Below are 23,873 nucleotides of genomic sequence, written 5' to 3' on the forward strand. Positions count from 1 at the left end.
ATGATTTATAGTATAAAAAAAACATCAAATGTGGGAAACCAAGTCCTGTTATGTTTTTGACACTTTGTGTTGATGGCATATAGCATAAGCAAAGTATGTCATCCAGGGGAGAGCATTGATTCTGGATGCCAAATTTACCCCTAACCCCTACAGTAGGCGGTCTTGTCAATCTGAGATATAAGCATCATGGAAATCGCTTCATCTTGTCTTATGATTGGCTGGGTGGAAATGTCGCCATATCACCTCCACCTATCCAATCCTGTCAGATCTACGGAGTGGCTAGGAATTAAGGGCCAGGGGTTGATTTGGAAATCAGCATGATATGAGAGTGAGTGAGTGTGTGTGAAGGAGCACTGAATGAGTAGTGCACCCATTTGCTGACCGGGGTGAGGCAATAAATCGTGTCTGGCCTTGTGTCGCAGTTGTGACATCAGAGCCCCCGGTTGGCATCCAAGCACAACAACAGGGCCTTATAGGAGATTCTTTAGGAAGTACAGAGAGCAGCTGGGAGCGAGGGGTTGTCTGCCAGTCTCACTGCCTCCATGGCAACGATGTAAACACACCAGCAAACTGTCAGGTTGAACTTAAGCCCAGGCAGGGTGAGGTTTCAGGGCCATCAGAAAGCTAACCTTGCACCCTTCGGCAGACTCCAACACTTTTATGTGTCTCTCCAAGTAAATCAATTTGCTCCTCTTGTTTTTCTCGGGATACAATTTTTCAGGAGCAGATTCAGTAGAGCAGAAAGTTGCTGGAAAGGGTTGGGGGGACATCATATTACCAGCAACAGAAATTATACAAATTGACCAGAAAAACACTGGTTGGGACACCACTTAGTGTGTTTAAAGATAGCTGTAATTCCAAAAGCTTTGATCACTGTCAGTATGTTATGGAAGTACCTTAGCAAAGAAAATGGACACAAGCAAGACAACCAGGATCTGCAACATACGCAACAGACAATGTTAATTAGCTTGCAATTTCATTTATTCCAAACACTTATAGGCTTTTGGGCCTACAGCGTGTTCTTTTCACCTCAGTCTACTTGTCATATTTCATCACCATCACCTTGCAAGTGCAAACATGGCACTGCTTCATCTAACAAACTCTGCATGGATCTCCCGGTCTCGTGCTCCTTCTTAGGCCACCATCTTAAGTACGTAAAGCATAATACTTTCACAATACATACATAATGTCCCTTTTGTATAACTGTCTTGCAGACACCAAGGCTAATGTAGCCACTCAATCATAATAGTGCCATTCTTTCTCATGCATTCATTCACGTACATTTCTCCCATCGCAAAATGACTTCCCCATCAGTCTTTAATTCTTATCAACATCTTTCAAAAAGCAAGCATTTACACAGAATGTTTCTTTCATTGGGCATCAGGGAACATGAAAGCAAGTAGATTTATGGGCTTTGGGAGGGATGTTGTGCTTAGGTGAAGCTGTAAACTGAGATTTCTTATTCAATGACTCATAATTTATGCTACAGTGTGTCTGGGTAGTTCTTTACTAAATTATGTTATCACTTTGACTAAGCTTAACATATATCATGACTGTTCATGTTAGTGACAAATTATAACTCAGTAAGTTATGAAATTCTAACATCAGCTAAGTTGAGCTAAAATGTAATGTAACTTTTCAGAAATGGACATACAATGAAGAGACAAAGGTAATGACAGTGTAATAACATATTTCTGTTGTAGTCAGCTAGACTAGAACATCTAACATTACCAAATTAAATACACATATTTACACAGTGCCTTCATTACAGTATTTATAACCCATGACTTATTCCACCCTTTCTTCTGTTACAGACAGAATTCAAAATTGATTAAATAGATTTTTTTTCTCATCCATCTACACACGGTACCACTTAATGACAAAGTGAAAACATGGTTTATGAAATGTTTGCTAATTTATTGAAAATGAAATAAAGAAATATCTAATTTACATAAGTATTCACACCCCTGAGTCAATACTTTGTAGAAGCACTTTTGGCAGCAATTACAGCTGTGAGTCTTTCTATGTAAGTCTCTAAGAGTTTCCACACCTGGATTGTGCAACATGTTCCCATTATTCTTTTAAAAAGTATTCAAGCTCTGTCAAATTGGTTGTTAATCATTGCTAGACAACCATTTTGAGGTCTTGCCATAGATTTTGACATAGATTTAAGTCAAAACTGTAACTCGGCCAGTCAGGAACATTCACTGTCTTCTTGGTAAGCAACTCCAGTGTAGATTTGGCTTTATGTTTTAGGTTATTGTCATCTGCCAGTGTCTGATGGGAAGCAGACTGAACCTTTGCTTAGTTCAGTTACGTTTCTTTTTTATCCTGAAAAACTCCCCGGTCCTTAAAGCAAGCATACCCATACCACGATGCAGCCACCACTATGCTTGAAAAGATGGAAAGGGGTACTTAGTAATGTGTTGTATTGGATTTGCCCCAAACATAACACTTTGTATTCAGGACCTAAAGTGAACTGCTTTGCCACATTTTTTACAGTATTACTTTAGTGCCTTGTTGGAATATTTTTATTTTGTACAGGCTTCCTTATTTTCACTCTGTCAATTAGGTTAGTATTGTGGAGTAACTACAATGTTGTTTATCCATGTTATCCTATCACAGCCATTCAACCTTGTAACTGTTTTAAAGTCACCATTGGCATCATGGTAAAATCCCTGACCGGTTTTCTTCCTCTCTGGCAACAGAGTTAGGAAGGAAGCCTGTATCTTTGTAGTGACTGAGTGTATTGATACACCATCCAAAGTGTAATTAATAACTTCACCATGCTCAAAGGGATATTCAATGTCAGATTTTTTTCTACCCATCTACCACCTGCCAGGTGCCCTTCTTTGCGAGGTATTGGGAAAACTCCATGGTTTGTGTTTCCAATTCACTGCTCGACTGAGGGACCTTACAGAAAATTGTATGTGTGGTGTACAGAGAGGATGTAGTCATTAAAAAAGTCATGTTAAACACTGTTATTGCACACAGAGTGAGCCCATGCAATTGGAAAAAAAGAAATAGTAAACATTTCTAAAAACATTATTCCACTTTGACATTATTGGGTATTGTGTGTGACACAAAACCTAAATTTAACCCATTTTAAATGCAGGCTGTAACACAACAAAAATGTTGGAAAATTCAATAGTTTCTGGAGGCACTGTAAGTAGTGTGAATGTACTGTTCAGAAAAATGTGCTACTTTGTGTCAGAATTCAATTAGACTACATTCTAGTATTCAACAATTCATCAGGATAATGTGTAACGAATTTCCTTTTGAAGGACAAGAAACATCATCAACCAATTTTCAACTGTTATAGTATGCACTGCTATTGGTTGGTGAATAAAATAATTTAGCTGGCCTGCCAAGTGCACAAACGTGCCCAACAGCAATTACAAACCCTTAAGAAGGAAATTCAGTTTACATACCACAGTATATGAACCATTTCATAAAAACCAACAACACAAGAAATGAATAAAATACAATAAAAAAAATACATAGTCTTCTCTGGTTTGACATTTTGAAAGGTATCATGTTTGACGTTTGAATCCAAATGTTTGCATGATGAAGGTGAAATACTATAAGTCAATTTAATACACCCTTTTGTAACAGGTGAACATTTTTTAAATGTTATAGATCCATGGCCCAGTGGGTTGTACTGTGACTATACTTTCTTCTACAGTGGAATCAACTCACAGGGTACTATTTTTGTACAGTATGTTGTCACGGACGGAAAACTCAAATGTATGTTTTTACACAATTCAGGTTCATAGACTGACCAGCAGCTCCACATACCTTGTATGTATGTTCAAATTTGTAAAACAAGAAAAACAGCAACCTACAGTATGCATATTCAAAAATGAAGAAAGCACCATTGCACTAAGCATGAGTGTCTATTGTTGCACTGCATAATTGTTCATAAGGAAAGAACAAGATTAGTGTTTTTAATTTAATTTCAAATCATAACCTGAAATGACTGAATTTAAATTTGAATTCAACCCAACCATGGTCCTGATTTGAATAAGCATTATTTACAATTGGCATTCAGAATTATTCTAAAAGTATTCAGAATGGGCATGAATTGGCAGTATCCATTATTTTTTAAATAATTGCCATTTAACAAAAGGATCAAAGGGAAAGACAATTCCTTTCCCATTTCTGTTTACAAGTAGGCAACCACCCAAAACATTGTGAAAACTGAAATAAAAAATACTCATGTATGAATTGACTGATGCATTTCTAATTTATCTGAGCTCTCTGTATTCTACTTCTATGCCCTCTTTCTATCGCTGAAGTAGCACGCCAGCCTGTTGTCTGTTCACATAATGCATAATACCTCACAATTACTACACACCTACAGTGCACACAGGCACCATATCATTGTCCTCTTACACATGAGTGTAAAAGTTAGCCAAAACCTATAGAGGAAGTTATCCCCTAAAATGTCTCAACTATAGCTGGCTCCCCTAAGCCTAAAGCTACTTGGGAAATGTTTGCCCCAAATACACTATATAGCCAACCTCTGACCCTGAACAACCACTAAATATGTGGCAGGTCCCAGGGCTCCAGCTTTTCTCTTAAGTCTATCCTCATATTATTTGCATACAAAGAGAGTGCCATACGAATGTCAAATAAAAGCACATCAAATCACACAATGCAATAACTGTGTGGCCATTACCTGCAAAATTAGGAAACAATGGGTGCAGCTAGTTCAGAGAGAAAGAGAAAAAATTGGGTTGGATTTTGAATTTATATGATGTATTAAATTGGAATTGACCCACCTGCAAATGCAAATGTTTCCCAATGTATGGTGTAATAGGGTCTACTGATGTCTATTGTCTACTGATTATGTCTACTGATTAAATATTTTTGTTGGGGCAATCACACCCGCGCACGCACACACACACACGCGCGTGTGACTTTTATGGGCCTTCCATTTAAATCGAAATCTTGACTTATTCTCCCATGAATCATAGCAGCTTGTACATTGTATGCTACTGTATGATGAATGATACTGTTTGCTACAATATATTTTTTCAACAATAACTGCGAGAAACAAAACACATCTTGTTCTGAATTCCTGCTTCACAGGAAGGGAAACATGCTGAATTCATGGTTTGTGGACCCAATAAAGTGTCTAAAATGTTGAATCTTAATAGGAAAACAGTCATTATTTCCTTTTGAATCACAATATTGCAGTGCCTGAATCCAAATGCTTTTGAACAAAAAGGGATGGTCTGTAATCTAAATACAGATCCGAAAGCAGTCTTACAAAGCAATTAGCTACCTTACAAACAAGTAGTAGGCATAGCTTTACAGATACAGACATGCTGCAACGACCACCGGCAGGATAGAGTTGGATGGGGCGGTGATGGTGGCAGGTGGTTGGGCTTGGAAACATGGTGGGTTCAGGTGGAATTTGGTGGACTGGGTACGAAGAAGGGTGTGAGAAGATTACCATGAAATATCTACTTATGACTGGACAGGCTCCCCAAGAAGCACTCCTGTGTAGAAAAACAACAAAGGATTGTGGTCAGGACACATGTTATAAAACTTAATCAGGGTAAGGGTCAATTTGAAAAGGCTTGAATTTGTTTTTGTTTTCTTGGCAAACCTCACACACAATATTTTGACCACATCCACTTTTGCAACAACGGTTCAGTGAATTTAACACTCACATTAACTATTATACCTGTGTGATACTAATTAGTCAAGAAATTGTATTCAGGCTAATTCAGTGGCCTTGTGATTGGAGTGTCCTCCCTGACATTGGTTTGGGGTTCAAACCCCGGTGAGTCATAGCAAAGAAAAGAAAATGGGACCCCATGCTTGGCTCTTGACATTAAGGAGATGAATTTGGGGTAAGGCCCAGTGATATACTGGCATTCTGTCCAGATGTACTTACATCAAGCTACCTCACACACTCACTACAGAAACAGGCTGTTCTGGCTTGGACAAGGTTTTTTAAGGTTATTTAATTGTATTGATTCAAGTATTGACAAAGTGACAGGACACCATTATGTTAGCTTTAGGGACGTCTTTATGAAGATAAAACCAGATATTTTTCACAGAACATTGTGCATGCTGTAGTACAGTGGTTCCCAACCAGGGGTACTAGGACTCCTGGGGGTACTTGGCCTATCTACAGGGGGTACTTGACAAGACTCATGAGACCATAGGCTTACAGGTAAAATGCACATGAGGGGGTACTTCTAGGGTACTCCAGGCAGAGCAACCGAAAAAGTACTCCAGGTACAGTTACCAAAAAAGGTTGGGATCCACTGCTGTAGTGGATTATGCCACAACAATAACATTGTACTAGCATGCTGTTATATAAGTGATAATGCCCTCGAAGCCGGTGTTTGGAGGAAATATTGGCATGGGTGTTGTCAGAGGCCTGAGACAAAGTATTATCAAAGTATTTTTTATACGGGTTACGGGTTACCAACATATTCAAATAATGATTTACATATTTTCATTTAAAAGTGATTTTGGTTCATTTATTCATGCTAAACTCAGCAAAAAAAGAAACATCCTCTCACTGTCAACTACGTTTATTTTCACTTGTGCAAACTTTTAACATGTAAATATTCGTATGAACATAACAAGATTCAACATTTAAGACATAAACTGAACAATTTCCACAGACATGTGACCAACAGAAATTGAATATTGTGTCTCTGAACAAAGGGGGCTGAGATCTGGGCTCTTCACTGGCCATGGCAGAACACTGACATTCCTGTCTTGCTGGAAATCACGCACAGAAAGAGAAGTATGGCTGGTGGCATTGTCATGCTGGAGGGTCATGTCAGGATGAGCCTGCAGAAAGGGTACCACATGAGGGAGGAGGATGTCGTCCCTGTAACGCACAGTGTTGAGATTGCCTGCAATGACAACAAGCTCAGTCCGATGATGCTGTGACACACAGCCCCAGACCATGACAGATCCTCCACCTCCAAATTGATCCCGCTCCAGAGTACAGGCCTCGGTGTAACGCTCATTCCTTCGATTATAAACGCGAATCCGACCATCACCCCTGGTGAGACAAAACCGCGACTCGTCAGTGAAAAGCACTTTTTGCTGTCTGGTTCAACGATGGTGGGTTTGTGCCCATAGGCGACATTGTTGCCGGTGATTTCTGACGAGAACCTGCCTTACAACAGGCTTACAAGCCCTCAGTCCAGGTTCTCATAGCTTATTGCTGACTGTCTGAGCACTGATGGAGGGATTGTGTGTTCCTGGTGCAACTACGGTAGTTGTTATTGCCATCCTGTACCTGTCCCACATGTGTTTTGTTCAGATGTACCGATAATTGATGATGCAATTACAAAGCAACTACTAAATTAACTTATAATATAAAACAACATTATTACTTGAGTAATTACAGCGTTATTACATAGGTCTAACATTTCATATAACATGGTCTTTTGACATGGTCAAAATATTTGGTGTGAGGTTTTGTGTGGTGTTATTATACAGGAATAAGAGCAACTTAATGTAAAGTGTGACCATTAAAATATACAGTAAAACGAAGTAAAAGTATATTATCCCTTTATGTAAGAGCTGGAGGTCAGCACCACTCCACCTCCCCTTTTTGGAGAGAGGGGCGACCTATAAAAAGTTTAACCTGCTGCAGCCTCGCTCACCCACCTATTCCCCCCCCTCCCCCCAGCATTTGATCTCTCCCAGCAGCTGCCCTCCTCCTGCCTCAGCACAACAAATACTTTACATTGCCTGACCTTTTCTCTCCCGTCGCTATCCCAGCCGTGCCCAATGCTACAACTCAACCCCATCTGACTCCCCTGCCACTGACCCAGCTGACATGTATCCCTCACGCAATTGTCTCAATACACCGACACGTGTGTGTGTGTGTGTGTGTGTGTGTGTGTGTGTGTGTGTGTGTGTGTGTGTGTGTGTGTGTGTGTGTGTGTGTGTGAAAGAGAAGATGAGGACAGAAGGGGTAGGAGAGGGTGCATTGAGGTGAAGAATTATGAATTGATTTTGAGTTTCAATATATCCACAAATGTCAATACACGAAGGACAGTGCCAATAGAAATCTCCATTCACATATATGATCAATTTAATATTGAGGAACCCAAATTACATAAATGTAATTAAGTTAAATGTAGACGTAATTCATAAAATTGTGTGAAATAAATATTCAACATTTAAACTGTATTTTGTCACAATAACCAGGAATCCATCCAACGTTTTTATGCCCGTAAAGTACATGCCGGACAAAAAATGTCATGACAGAACTGATGGAAACAGCAAATTTGTCATAAACTTTCCAAATGTCGACAAAACAAAATACGATAGACAAGGTGGGATTTTTTTGTGTCTTAATAATGCAATAAATGACAGTGAAAACGCTCTTCTTATATGCAAATATTTATATAATAACCATCATATCGGAGTAAACAAGGAGTCACGCGATGACATGTTGTGTGGTCCTCCCACTACGACTCCGGAAAACATTCAGTTTATTAGGCCACAGATTAAATAAATTATGATGAACTTCACAGGGTGGTGAAAGTGCAAGGTGGTGAGCTTTATGCTCCTTTCTAATAAATATCGCGGGTCTTATGCTGGTAACATGATGATCGATGCTTGGCTGCCATTTGACAAATTAAAATAATCTTGCTCTTTTGACCATAATAATCTCATCATATACCCACACTGTATCTGCAAGCTGTTGGCAAACCAGTGGGCACATTCCCTTGAATGTGAAAATTCGATGGAAACCCATTTAACTTGTATTTTTTATTTGGTACATGAGGATTTAAGTGCTAAAGTCATTTTTATCTGCACTACGTCATCATGCACATACTTTTATCTGCAACAAGTCAATTTGATGGAAACACATCTCTGGTGGGAAAATAGGCATATTTTATTTATGCAGATTTTAGAATATTCGCATGAAAATCTGTCAGCCAATTGGATGGAAACCTAGCTAGTGTGGCATTGTATAGCCTATATTGTAGATTACATGTCACTAAACATTTCTACACCTGTTGGATTCGGCGCATGTGACATATAGAATTTGATTTGATTTGATTACTGGCCTACTATTAACATTATTCCAACGTACTGTACTTAAGGATAACACTTTTTTGTGAGTCCCTATAAAATGCTAGTTGTGCATTATTTTATAAGGTTTTAGTGCAGTGATGTTTAACTACAAATAAAAATCGGCATCAGGATAGATAATAAGAGCAATATAAAGAACAGAGTAGCAGCAACAAATTATGAGTGTAAAAGTGGGTGAGTGTGCGCATCTGTGTGTAATGTGAATGTATGTGTGTGTGTGTTATGTGTTTGTGCATAGTGTATGTGAATGTGTGTGGGCTTTGTGTGGGAGTGTCAAAGTAGTGAGTGTGCGTAGGGTCAGTGCAAGATACAGTCAGTGGAGATAGTTTTGGTACCATTCATTGACTATTTAGCAATCTGGCTATTCAAATTGCCAGATTTAAGATTATATTGTCCCACCAGTCAATATAATCTTAAACATTACGATTTCTAAAATAGAAAACTGATTCCACATCATCACTCACCTCTAAGACGCTTTGTGAATACTTTACCTCGAAAGTATAGGGTAAATTGAAAACACAGAAAAACATTTTTCTTTCTTTAGAATTCACTAAAACAAGCACCATCAAGTAGGCCTACCAATTGTGTATAATTATTTAAAGTAAGTACCAGAAAGTATTGTTACCAGATCATTTTCTAGCAAACACCAGGTAACTAGTGGAAATACTGGCGTAAAGTAAAGTGTACATTTATCTAAAGCCATCCCTTTAAGTTTGGTGTACGTTTAATTTGAATTTTCTCCACAGACAATATATGTAGTTAACGGTTTCAGAATATTAGGGATCAATTAAAGAAAGTCACATAGCCCTAAATACACGCATATTTGTCTACTTTTCAGCACCAATTGGTCGATTTAAAAATACTTTGGTCTTGTATGTTATCTATTTATTGTCAGGAAAGTATTCATGAATATAAAAAAAACAGGTTTGGAGAGACTTTACGCACTAAATATATTGGTGAGTCAAAATTACAGTGGTTTGATTCAAAGTATACAATGGGGGTTGAACAGTAGAGCTATAAATCTACTCTAATAATACCCACTAATCATGGAACTGTGGTGACAACATTCTAGTTGTCATGAACTCGGCGCCAGGCAAACAAGTTTAAACTGCTACATATGTAGGCTACATGTCCCAAATTACTGTCGAACTTGTAATACTTATATACCAAATTATTTATCTCATACCTAATATGAGCAACTATTGCTAGCGATCCTCAGGAACAACCACACAAATGTGACAGAGGAAAGAAAGGTAATCTAAGTATGTAATGGAATGATGCAAAATTTAAGGAAATGAACACTAAACTGACAGTTATAAATATACAGTATGTGGGTATAACTGATGGTGGCTACCGAAAATGGCAAATTGTTTAACATGATACCATTTTTTGTTATACATTGAAAAGTCGAGGCATATAATTAAAACATACTAGAAATCACAAATCAACTCCGTAGGTTTTCCCCTTTAATGTTATTTGCGCATGGCTACAGAAGCCTATAACTTAGGGCTCCAATTTTCATCCTTGCGATTAATAAGGACAGCATTTCATCAACTCCATTGTGGAAAAGTTGATAAGTGACCCGATTCAGGAAACTAAGCATAATGTTGCAACTTCACAGGAGAGCTGTTTGAATTTAAAATATATATTTTTTAATTGAAATGCACTTTTGGCAGAAATGCCTTCTTGAACATGTGAACATTTATGTGCCTTAATAACAAACTTGTATGCCATCTGTAAATATGAAAACAATTGCTAAATGACAAGCCTTGTTGGTTAAGCCACGGAAAAAGGTAGCAACCTTCCCACTAGCCATTATTGGCTGGGCTGGACATGCCGAGAGAGGAGTTCGGATTGGTCTGCCATATTGAAGGCGTCTGTCTATTTGAGCTCGTCAGTCTGCGTTGGTAATCCTGTCGAACACTGCTTTAAAAAAAATGTATTGTGTAGTGGAGCTGCATAAGTGTTGCTCTCCATTTTCTGGAGGATCAAGTTTTGAAATCAGTGGAATTAGAGTATGATAGCTAAAGAGATGGAGAAAACACCTGTCTCTGGATTACATCTTTAAAACTAAGGGCAACCGTGGTATGACATTCCTAACAGGGAGACGCGTCCATGATGTATACAGGTAAGATAGTCTAGCGCTAGCTACATTTTCAGATATTACACGTTTCTAATTTTGACAGAAAGTGGTTTCATTTCAAGCTAGGCTTGCTCCCTAGCTGACGTTATTATTTGTTTCACAGAGCCATTTTCTTTTCTAGTTGAAGCCTAATGTTAGCTAGCTAACACTGGACCTGGTTGGTTAGCTCCCAGCACTGTGGCATTATTGCCACTTTGTTCATTGTTGTTTAACTAGCTGGCGCTATCTGGCTAGCACGTTAGCTAACGTTACGTGATGTGGGTGATCTTAAACGTTGTTTACCTAGCTAGGTTCATTGTTTACCTGGCTAGCTAACTATATGTCTTTATGTAAAGTGTACTGTTAGCTAGCTAGTTAACGTTAGCTGGCTGGCTCCCTAGCAGACGTTATTATTAGTTTCCCAGAGCTGTTTGCTTTTCTAGTTAGAGTCTAATGTTAGGCAGTGTTGGCACTTTGTTGATTGTTGTTTAACTAGCTAACATTAGTTGGCTGGCTCGTTAGCTAACGTTATGTGATGTGTGTACAATACCCGTTGAATACGGCCGGTGTCGGTAAACGTCTGCAAAAAAGGGTAATGGAATTGTTGCCAGTAGAGCTGATTAGGCTGTTTTCATGTTATCAAGAAGTAAACAAATCATCGGCCAGAGCATCAAGTGTGCGATCCGAGATTGAAACAAGATGGGTGGGGCAAAATCTTAAGAGGGTGTGAACGATACTGAATGGATGTAGACAAAGAAGAGCTCTTCGCTAAACATTCAAAGGCCATTTTCTCAAAAGTGAGTTTACAAGTTGATCAATTTTCAAAGCAGAATTACTTTCCCATTGTTATTCAAATGCAGTATATGATATAGCATTTTGTAGCTCTGAATCTCTACTTTTATCCAATGTAAAAACCACCATTTCACATTTTACTACATAAGACCATATCCAGGTGGTGAGTCACATATGTTAATATTCTTCAGTTAGCTGCCATATGACTGTAATTACAGTGCATGGAGAATGGTGCTATTTCTATTGGGAAAAAATTAAGTAGATTTTATTCCACTTGGAACCAACAGGTTGCTCAACCTTATTCATTGTTTAAATCAGCCAGTGGTCCATGGAATAACGATCAGCTTAGACAGCATGAGGGCTCTGTTAAAGCACAATTGTTCAGGTCACCTTTATGTGACAAGTGTCAAACCCTGAGAATAAACTTGTAAACACACACTCGTACTATGGAAATAGCCCGCCAGTGTGTAATGCAGAGAAAGGGAACTGTCTATCCCGGACCACAAGTCCAACCAGATCCCACCCAGAGTCGAATTACCCCCGGGGTGTGTCGTAAAACTAGCAGTTTGCCATTTGTTACGGGCACAACTCAAACATGCTGGCCGACATAATGTAGTACATCAAATCGTCTGCACAAAACCACATGCCTCTAAACGCTGGGCTGGCCCACATCCAGGGACTCAAACATTGACGACCTCGTACCAGCTATTAGATGTCATGTTGTAAAGGAATTATGGGGCCTATTTCAACTGTACATTTGCTAAGGCTAAAGGAATGACTCATTACACATTAGAAAGTATGGAACCCTCCATTCCTACAACTACATCAAAACGTTTTTATTTTCAGTCTCTTACTAGAAATGCATTCATTTGAGAGTTCTGAACATGGCATGTGTGTAAATGTAATATTAATCAAAAAGCCCTTTTAATTGAGCTTTATATAATTGCACACAGATTACCAAATATTTACTACAAAATGTAATTGTTAGATGGTACTTATACTTACTTATAGCAATAACCTATGAAGTACACATATGTTACTTAGCCTGTTAAACTCTGAGCAGTTGTTTTGGGCCCTGTACATTTATTTTGTTGAAAATAGAAAGTGACATATCATTTGAAAGCTACAGCCCTTGTCATTTTGGGAATTGAACTCAAATCTTACTGCTGGCAATTTCATAAGAAACCCTCCACTGTAACAGTTTTCGTCATCTGAAGAAGAGGAATTGGACCAAAGCGCAGCGTGGTAAGTGTTCATGCTTTTTATTGAAACTGAACACTAACAAAAATAACAAAGGGAATAACCGAAACCGAAACCAAAACCAAAACAGTCCTGTAAGGTGCAAAACACTAAACAGAAAATAACTACCCACAAAAACCATGTGGGAAAAAGCTACCTAAGTATGGTTCCCAATCAGAGACAACGATAGACAGCTGTCCCTGATTGAGAACCATACCTGGCCAAAACAAAGAAATACAAAAACATAGAAAAAAGAACGTAGAATGCCCACCCAAATCACACCCTGACCAAACCAAAATAGAGACATAAAAAGCTCTCTAAGGTCAGGGCGTGACATGCGTGACACCACCACCCCTACCTCTCCCCATAAAGGCCATAAATCATGACCTATATTCGTAGTATGCAATGTCGTTCAAGTCACCAAAACTGCAAACATTTAGTATGCATGGAAAGGGTATACCTTGATGTTCATTGTAAAAGCAATGCATTTCCTTCTCCACCCACATTACCTTGTATGCATTTGTAACAGTATAACCTTCGTCCGTCCCCTCGCCCCTGCCTGGGCTTGAACCCAGCACACATCTGCATCTGCACACATCAACACCAGTCACCCACGAAGCATCGTTACCCATCGCTCCACAAAAGCCACGGCCCTTGCAGAGCAAGGAGAACCACTACTTCAAGGTCTCGGAGCGAGTGACGTCACCGATTGAAACGCTATTAGCACGCAACACCACTAACTAGCTAGCCATTTCACATTGGTTACACATTCTCCACATGTGCCGTTGATCTATCTCAATTGTTTTACAATAGGGAAAGTGAATTGGAAAATAAGTTAGACATTTCTTCACCTGTCTGTATCTTATTTCAATAAACAATCTGGATACCTTGAAAGGCCTCATTGCTAGGTTCAATTTAAGATGTCAGGCTTGAAAATCCATTCAGCCATTTTGGCACAGTGACTCACTACCCAAACCAGACGCAACCGGTTTAAAGTGGCCAAGAGACATGTGATCACATACAGCTATCTAGTGCAGGGGCTGCCAATGTTTTTCTCACTCAGGCCCCCCTTCCAGCACAGGGGAGCATCCCGCTCCCCCCATGCACATGCCACATCTATTTCTATGGGTACAAGCACTGTTCATGACATATTGGAAACTGTTCACACCGATCTTGTTGACGGAGAGAACATTTTGCAGTTTTAAAATCTTATTTTATGCAATTCTACACATTTTGTCAAGAGGTGTAGAGAAAATGTTCCAGTTTTAAAGCAAATTATCTTGCAATTCTATACATTTTGCCATGTCTAATGTGTATTCATGTGAAATTTGAGTGACTCGAACATTCCAACAAAATCTATAGGCTAAAAAACCTAAAAAACTTTAGTTGACATGGGCTATTTTGATATGGACATTTCTGGAAAGTTATAAATAACTATCTACGGTATGCAATGACTGACATGACAAGAGGATTCCACTAGTGCATTCTATTGTTACAACATTCAAGAGTATGTTGAAAAAATAAGTTCCTAAAAAAAAAAAACAGCATGGAACCACTGGTCTAGTAGGTAAACTGGGAATCAGACCTTCCTATGGGAATTTGTGCATGTTTAGAGAGCCACCATTAGGTTAAAGATCGTACATTTATGTTAATAAAGATTTTTTTTTTTTACAGTAATTGGTTGGGGGGGGGGGGGGGGGGGGGGGGGGAATTCAGGATTTTTGGCCTGCTGTATCTAGTAGTCACATTGACACTTTTATCAGAATTCCTCAGTTCTTACCTTTCTAACAATACTAAGCATGTGGTTGTAGGACATAGTTTAGGAACCAAAATGTACTTTGTGAGGATAGCATACAATATTATACATTGTTTAGAAAATGCCACCAGAGGGCATCAGAGTTTAAGACACCTGGTACCACGTAGACACCTGCTACCAGATAATTAGTTACCAATTTTGTTTACTTATTTGAAGTGATTACCAGAAAGTACCCATTGTTACCATATAATTTCTTAGTAAATACCAAGTAAATACCAATGGAGACAGCAATGTAAAATAAAATACAATTCAGGGGACTTATAAGAAAAGTGCCAAGTCAATCTGGGCTCATCATTCATTATACTAATTCATAATATCTAAAATTCCTCATTCATCTTAAAGTTTATGGGAGGGCGGGGGGAGGCATGGCACTTTTAATACTAATGCAATAATGGTGCATTAATTAAAGGCTTTATGAAAACTGTCGCAAAACCACTTACCAAAAAAATATACCCCCCTGCAATTCGTATATGTTACGAATTCCAATTCGTACAATATGTTATGAATTTGGTGCTTAAGATTTCATTCAATATCTTTAACCAACTTGGTGGGAATTGTACATTTCTTAATTTCTTCACACTAATCTCAAACCAAATCTGAACTATTATTTCTCATAAGGCTCATAAGGCCCGATTCCAACCCAAGTTAAGTGCACATAAATGCACCATAATTCCATTTTTATGCACTTTTCTCTCTATTCTGACCTTGAACTTAAGCATGCCATTCACCTGCTATTCATTCGGGGTGGAGATCTAAGAAATGAAGGTGTGGCGGAGGTGTGTTTACAGATACATCGTATTTTGACCTTGACTTAATTCTCTCATAATTCCACCACCTTTATGGGCACGGAAACCATGAATAAGGTCGAGTGATCCTGATGGTTCCAAGTGTAAAAAGCTGTGAAATGCTGTGCCATTATGCAGAATTGAAATTTTACAGCCTTCTAACCTGCAGGGTCGGGCACTCTTGAATATCTGAATTATAGGCTACCCTGGCTTTCTCTGTTTCCTATTTATATCACGTTAAATATTTAGCCACTGTCAGTATCGACCGTCAGTAACAGCACATATTCAACTGTCAATTTACTGTTAGTTCCCTTCAGTTAGGAAAGCCTACATTATCATTACATTTACAGTTGTTTCATTTAACTTAATTTGCTTCCTCTGTAAACGCCGTCACGGTGGGGTGGTTGTTGCTGAGAATCAGTTGATAATGTAAGAAAAGACATGTAGGCTAATTAAAATATTATGGAGCGGAGCACAGACCAAGCCATAACAGTTTGAACCCAACGCCTGGCACAGTACTTCGCCGTGTCATGGTTAATGCAGGCAATAGACGAGGGTATAGCCTACTATTGTACACTATTCTCCCTATTATAATTCTATGTACACTAATATTCCAACATTATCATGGGTCGAAGAACTGAATTTGGCCATTTTCAGAATTAAAGCTGCAATATGTAACTTTTTGGGTGATCTGACCAAATTCACATAACTATGTGTGTATCTGTAATTCTCATTGAAAGCAAGTCTAAGAAACGTTATATATGTTATATGTGTTCTATTTCTATGCTTCCAGTTCATAAGTTTCATTTTTGCATCTTTCACTTTCGTTTTTTTACACCAGTTTCAAACAGCTGAAAATACTTTTGGTAATGGAAAAAATATTTCACAGCTGTACAATGATTCTCTACACTATACTTGCTTGTTTTGTCACAAACTCAACTCTTAGAATTTTGCAATCAGAATTGCAACCTGGTCTCAGAGAATGTAATATTATTCTGTATGTAAATCATACGTTTCGTATGGTCTGTATTAATTTGTGGATGTCTACCCATTACACGTATGATATGTTACAAATTACAATTCGTATTATATGTTATGAATTGCAAAACGTACAATATGTTACGAATTTACGAAATAATTATAGGGCTAAGGTTGGGGTTAGGGGAAGAGTTAGCTAAAAGGGTTAAGGTTAGGGTTAGGGGAAGGGCTAGCTTGTTAAGGGGCGGCAGCGTAGCCTAGAGCGTTGGACTAGTAACCAGTAGGTTGCAAGTTCAAACCCCCGAGCTGACAAGGTACAAATCTGTCATTCTGCCCCTGAACAGGCAGTTAACCCACTGTTCCTAGGCCGTCATTGAAAATAAGAATTTGTTCTTAACTGACTTGCCTAGTTAAATAAAGGTAAAATTTAAGTAGTTGAAAAGTAGATACAAATGACTAAGTAGTTGGAAATATGCTAATTAGCTAAAATTCTAAAGTTGTCCTTTGGGTTGCTAAACATTCCCTGTATATGCCCACCTATCCACCCTGACCAACAACACTACTTTAGATTTTGCCAAAACTAACCAACTATCTTATGTAACCATACCAAACGTTACATATCATACTAAATGGAGTATCTCTTATTTAAATACAGAATCATACGAAATGCTTTGAGACCAGTTTGGGAAATGGCAGAGCATCTTTAATCAAACCAAAGTTTTCTTTATTTTGTGAGTAAATAATCTCCAACCTGCTTTTTATGATTCATAATTATTTTCCTAAAACTAAATAATATAAAGATCTGAGTATTTTTATCTACCAATTGGTGCTGAAATGGAGACGATATGCATTTAGCCTATTTAGATGGCTTTCTTTCATTGATCCCTAGTATTCTGAACCCGTCATCTCTATATATTCTATTGAGTGTCGCTAAAATTCTAACTAAAAAGAACACCGTATTTAAAGGGATGGCTTAAGATAAATGACCTGAAAACCCTAATGAATGAAAACTCCACGAGAAAATCTGTTGGCGTGCAAGTCGGAGGGTTTTCAGCGGTTGAATTACATTTATTCAGCGCGCGCAAGGGAACCACCCCTGTAAAGCCCGTTCCGATAAGGCAAGTCTGAATACCAACTACTGAGAAGTGCGTAGGAAAGGCTTCATTTCCAAATTCGGAATCGGGGCCATACAGAGAGAATACTCAACTGCTCTTTATGCGGTCAAAAAGTGGAGTTGAAACACTATGACACTAAGACACTATGTAAACATTTTAATGCCATGTTTGGTGGTATTCCAATACAGAGTGGGCTCTTTGCATGTTGTCAATATAATATATCTATACGAGTTATTTCAGGTTGTATTCCAGCCACAGACTGTACAGCTTTGAAGTGGTACAAGCATGAGTGAGAAGGAAACACCCAATGTGACTCACTGTGTATATTCCCTTAGTGGTTACCGGTGCTCCACCACGAAGCTCATGGTCGTCCCATCAAAGGAGGGCGGTGCGATGATTCTCGGGCGTTGCTGCGACGTGATGCTGATGACCGCTGGTTTCCCTTCTGACGTCACCGCACTCCCCTGGGTGACGGGCACTGATGCCGGCACTGACTCTCCCGTAGCACTGTAGTAGGGGCTCTCTGCCCCCATCATGTTACCCTCCTTCACCAGGGTGTATTTCCCTTGAGCCGTCTCCCCACTCTCTTCCTCTAATTGGGACACCATGTGGGTTGCAACCTGTGGTGCCATCACCGTCTGGGCAGCAAGTGTGGGTGAGAGGAACCCCGGGTAGATCATGTAGGTGGGTGCGTACATCCCTCCCGGGTTCAGTGCCAGGGGGGATACGGACATGGGGGTCACTGGCAGTGGCGGAGGCATAGGCATGGGCATGTCCACATACTGGCCAATCTCAGGGTGGAAGAGACACTGGGTGACTGGCTCAATCGGCGTGTCTACCAGGTAGTATTGTCCGGTGGTGGGATCAAAGAGCATCTTCCTCTGTATACGCTGGAAGGGGTCTCCCCCCGAAGGGGTGGTGGGCAAGGGGGCAATGGAGGGGGAGAAGCAGAACACCTGCGGCTGGGGCGTTCCTTGCTTGACCACTGGTCGAGAGTGGTGGTAGATGGTGGCGGTAGTGGCGGTATCCGGGGCCCGCGTCTCTATGACAACAGGGGACTGTTTGAGGGACTGGATAGAATTATGCTTGTGTCTCTTGGTGTCGGTGATGCCAGGTTGACTGGCGGCAGGGCTGCTTGGGAATACCTGCTCTTGAATGGGCAGTTTCATTTGACCAACACTCCTGCCTTCTACAGGTATTGTTAAGTAGTTTTCAGAGTCTGGATTGCCAGATTTTATGGACTGTGGTGGAGTCTCTGTGGTGGGGCTGCTTTTGAACCTTCCCCTGTCTACAAGGGCTCGTTTTGGGGGGGATATTTTCAATGACAGTGGAGCTTTCGGGGTCTTAGAGCTAATGCTTTTCACCATAGAGGTTGCATGTGATGGAGAACAGGTTTGTGGCCCATTCCAACTATTAGAGCTGCTGCTACTGACAGCTGTCTTAATGCTGTTCGCCAAATTAAACACGCTTTTGTTACTAAACGTCTTACTTTGATGTGACTGGGTTTTAAAGGTGTCCTCTGTTAATGGGACATGGATTATTCTTAGACAACCTTTCTCTTCTTTAATGTTGCATGTTTCTGGCAACCTGTCTGTGTTTATCGCTGTACTAAGCCTCTCCCTGCCACCTGCTGCACCTGGCTCCTCGGGGCCACCATGCTCCTCTCTAGCAATAAGTGACAGAACATGACTGTCTGTAATAGGCCAGGGAGCCTGGCTCTTGCGCTTCCATTCATTTCTGTCAAAAACATAAAGCTGTTCCATTGTTTTAACGGCAGCCTTTAGTTTCTCTAATGCCACCTGTTTTGGTATTTTCGACTCCGGTTTGCGTTCACCTGCCTCGACTATTTTTTCCTGCTTTTGTTTAGCCTCGGACTGATCTGTGTTTGGCTGTTTTGCGAAGCCAATTGGAGGTCTGCCCGTCGCCCTGTGCAGCGACATGGGTTCATTTTTGGCACATTCTGGAGATGGTTTGGGGGATGACCTATCGTTCTCAATTTGTCTCCGCTTTGGAGCCTCGGTTACAAGCACACGCTGTTTAGTACTGCTATTTGTATTTACAGACTGACATTTTATTACAATTGAAGAGGGAGGCGATTTCTTATCGGATTCTTTCGTAGAACCTTTATTGTCTTCGCGTAATGAGGCAGCAGCAGAGGCGACTGCGCCTTTACTCTCGCTGTTATCCACTGAGACTAAACGATATGAACTCTTGACCAATTTACGCACGTCTCTAACCTGATGAATTGGCGTCTGAAACTTGCACTTATTGTCCCTTATATCCCTAACCGTAAAGTGTGGCACTCTATCTGACGCTGGCAGCACCTGACATTTGGAGTCAGCTGCTGACTTTATTGGATAACTTATATTAGGGGTTAACAATTTGTCAATATTTAGTGGATTGCATTTGTTTTCTTTTACGCTCCTCAGACGTATTTTTATCTCGGGTGCCTTTGACCCTTTCACGATTCCTGCATTGTTGTCAGGTCTAAACTTTCTCTCCCCGTACCCCCGTTGCTCTTTTTGCGCACCGACTAAAGTACTGTCTGACACCTTTTCTTTAAATTTATTTTCTTTGGGGAGAAGCTGGGAACTTGGAACAAACAAGTGTGACAATTTAGTTAGCTTGCTACTTACAACTCTGGAGTCTAACTCCCTTTCCCCCGTATAATCTGTTGTCGAGGGTGTCCCATCTAAAATGGTACGAATTTCATGTTTCTCTTGGGGCTCTGGCTCACCATCCCTCCATGATTTGAATGCGCTGTTTTGGCTATGGCTCAGGGATCCTCTTGTGGGCTCGCATGCATCCTTTTGAAAATCTAATCGTGCCTCATTTATAGTCTGAAAGCTTTCTAATGCCTCAGTAAGCTCTTCTTTGGGGTCACAGGAATTAGGTCTAAGGTCCACAGCCCCTTGTTCATCAGAAGAATTGCTTGTGTATCCCGAACCCGATTCTGAGGTTTGACTAGTATGCACGCCTTTCTCTGTATCCCTCTCTCTTACCCCATCTTGATCCTTGCATTGAAAGCATGGGGAGTGCGTGGGATGCGTGTCCCGTATCTCCCCCCTCTCCATCTTGCGCTCCTGTTCAACTTGCATTTTTTTGGATATTACATTTTTTAAGAGACTTGATGCGAAACTTGCCTTCTTATGTGTGCCTTCCATGCTATCACCCGCGTCACTGTGTTGGTAGTTCACTTCATATTCTGGCTCTGCTGGCAAGGTGCCGGGAACTTCATCCATGGAACGTGCTCCTGAGGCATTTTCTGAATATTTGGGAGGTTTCCCGCGTTCAGGTGACCCCGCTTCAACATTACAGCGAAAATCCAATGTCTTGGTCAAAGTGATAACCTCACTGCCTGGTTCAAATGGGCCTGTAAACTCTACGTTTTGGGTAGAGGAAGATGCATGTTGTGGACTAGATATTTTTGTATTCAAAGAAAACATATTGGTTTGGGGACCTTTCTTACTGCTTATGGCAATACCATTTATACTCTTATACTCTGCGTTCTTGCTCATTTCAAATGTTGCAGTTGCACTCTTTTGGGCGATTAGATTTTGCTCTCTGCCCTGTGACATGTTACCATATTTAAGGTCAACGAAAGCTGACCACTTGTTTAAACCAAGCCCATATTCTGACATTGAAGACTCACTTGAAGTGCTCAAATGTATAGCATCGAAATAGGGACATGCTAAACTCCTAAATGATTTCGCGGTTAAATTACGCACTTCTTTATCAGCGTCGTCCAGTTCACTTATTGAACTGGACGCACCGCTGGAATATTCGTTAACATCTTTCCCTCTTAATTTAGTTGCAAAGTGTTGGCGTCCCGGGGCTGGGATAAAATATTGGGATCTATCGCACAAGGCTTCCGCTCTGGCGTCAGTGCTTGTAAAAAAGAAGTGACTCCTGTCTCCCACATGCTTGGTATGATAACAAATGTTTTCATTTTCAATTGTATTGTTATAGTCGTTTATCGCTGTGGATGAGGTCTTGATTGACAGGTGAATTTGCCCCGCTGAATTCCCACTACCATTTTGGTTTTTACAAATGCTTTCATCTGAGCTGGGGCATTTGTCAGAGTCACAAAACTCACTCCCAGTGCTGACAACTGCACAACCAGCAACACTTTGGTGCACATTATTATATTGCGCCTTACTGCTTTTCACTTTCGCCAGGCTCCTACCATCCACGAGGCCTATCAAAGTCCCCTCTGTTGTTTCATCGCTTTCAAAAGAGGCATAATCCACAAATGAATAAACCAGATTATCGTCCTCAATATCCCAACAGCTTCCCCGTCCAAAATCATAATCGACATCATGGTCAAGCTCTGTCAGTTGGATTTCGTGCGTTGTAATGTAGTGCGATTCGTCTATCACGGTATCAGGCGCACAATGGTCCGACAATACTACGCTCTCACAATCGTCCGATTCGGATTTACTGTTCAAATACATGTCCGTGTATTGTAACTCCTCACACTCGCTGGGGACATTATTATCACGAGGCACAATTTCGCTCTGGAGTTCTGTCATATTGTCATTCTCCAAGTCCACATTGCTGTTAAATTCTGTCAAAGACGTGTCCATGGGGGGATCTTCCGATACAGGCCTATCTGCTGACTTGTCCTTGGATTTTACCTCATAGATTTTATCCACATTGTCATCAATCTCGCGAATCCTGGGGCTCCTCTCTCCGGACGTATCACTGTTGCATTTGAATACCGCCAGTTGGTTACCGTCACCGGTAAAAGCCACTTTAACCGTTTTTGTGACCTCTGATTTCATATCAATTGAGTCATTCAAATCAACATAATTGTATTCGTCACTTTTTGTTTTAGGGTTGCACTTGTCCTTGTCTTTATTTCCAGGGAGCAGCTTTCTATAAGGTCCGGTGTTGTCTCGGTAAGTGAGAGTTTTCTCAACTGCTTCCATTTGTGCCGTTTCTTACCGCCAGAAATGCTCTGTTATAGCGATGTTATCCTGACACAGGACGGAAAACTCTGCACGAGGGAGAGACTGGAGTGAAGGAGGGAGGGAGAGTGAGAGGGGGGTCAGTCTAGTTGCCCTCGGAATTCCAAATGCACTCTGTTGAATATTCCGCTGTCCGTTCTCAGCGCATGGAGCTGTTGCTCTTCACCGCTTCTCTCGATGACGGTTGTCTGTATAACGCTCGAGTAACATTTCGGATGACATATCAGCTACATTAGCAGAGGCTGGGGTCAAACCTTCGCCACAGCGTGCGAATTTAGGACTACATGCTAATCTCCTTGATGCTACTCTCTTTGATAACGTAGCGGTGCACAATCGAGAGAGAGAGAGAGAGAGAGAGAGAGAGGGAGAGAGAGAGAGAGAGAGAGAGAGAGAGAGAGAGAGAGAGAGAGAGAGAGAGAGAGAGAGAGAGAGAGAGAGAGAGAGAGAGAGAGAGAGAGAGAGAAAGAGAGAGAGAGAGAGAGAGAGAGAGAGAGACGAATGACCATGTGGACCCTTGTGGAATGCGCGTGAACATGATCTCCCCTGTACCAAATTACAATGAATTATGCACAGCCACAGAATACCCAAAGTGTTACTGTATTTTCTAATAAATATTTGGTGCGCCCATGCAGTGTATTAGATACTAAAACGTAAACATCAAAGCTCTATAGTGTTGCCTTAAACACTTGCATATGTGACACATAGGCTATAAAAGATGACGGAATGGAAGACGCGCTATTTTTATCAGCCGTGCATGGAGCTAAATCTCAGTGCCGCACAGCACAGGTACTCGCTGACTGCACAGTAGGCCTACTCTTTATGAAAAATATTAGGTCCTAATTTAACTCATAATTAAAAAGTTAAAAAAATATATATATATTTTCGAAATATTTTAAAGGGGTTTTTAATAACGCTACTGTAGCTTCCTCCTATTTCCAAGATAATTGTCGCGTCAGCTTCTGT

General features: G+C 40.4%; 1 protein-coding gene across 1 annotated transcript; it reads right to left on the reverse strand.

Moving 5' to 3' along the window:
• Positions 1–963: 963 nt before the first annotated feature.
• LOC109901027 (uncharacterized protein C4orf54-like) lies at positions 964–23,209 on the reverse strand. Its single transcript, XM_020497005.2, has 2 exons — positions 18,259–23,209; positions 964–5,507 (listed from the first exon to the last, which is right to left on the reverse strand). The coding sequence occupies exon 1, from the start codon at positions 22,869–22,871 to the stop codon at positions 18,279–18,281; it is 4,593 nt and encodes a 1,530-aa protein (XP_020352594.1). The 5' UTR covers positions 22,872–23,209; the 3' UTR covers positions 964–5,507; positions 18,259–18,278.
• Positions 23,210–23,873: the final 664 nt, after the last annotated feature.

This window comes from Oncorhynchus kisutch, linkage group LG12, assembly GCF_002021735.2.
Source record: "Oncorhynchus kisutch isolate 150728-3 linkage group LG12, Okis_V2, whole genome shotgun sequence".
In the NCBI taxonomy this organism is placed as follows: domain Eukaryota; kingdom Metazoa; phylum Chordata; class Actinopteri; order Salmoniformes; family Salmonidae; genus Oncorhynchus; species Oncorhynchus kisutch.

What these genes read in the sequence shown, in the direction of transcription:
- LOC109901027 (XM_020497005.2), bottom strand. Translation starts at nt 22,871, where the DNA reads ATGGAAGCAGTTGAGAAAACTCTCACTTACCGAGACAACACCGGACCT.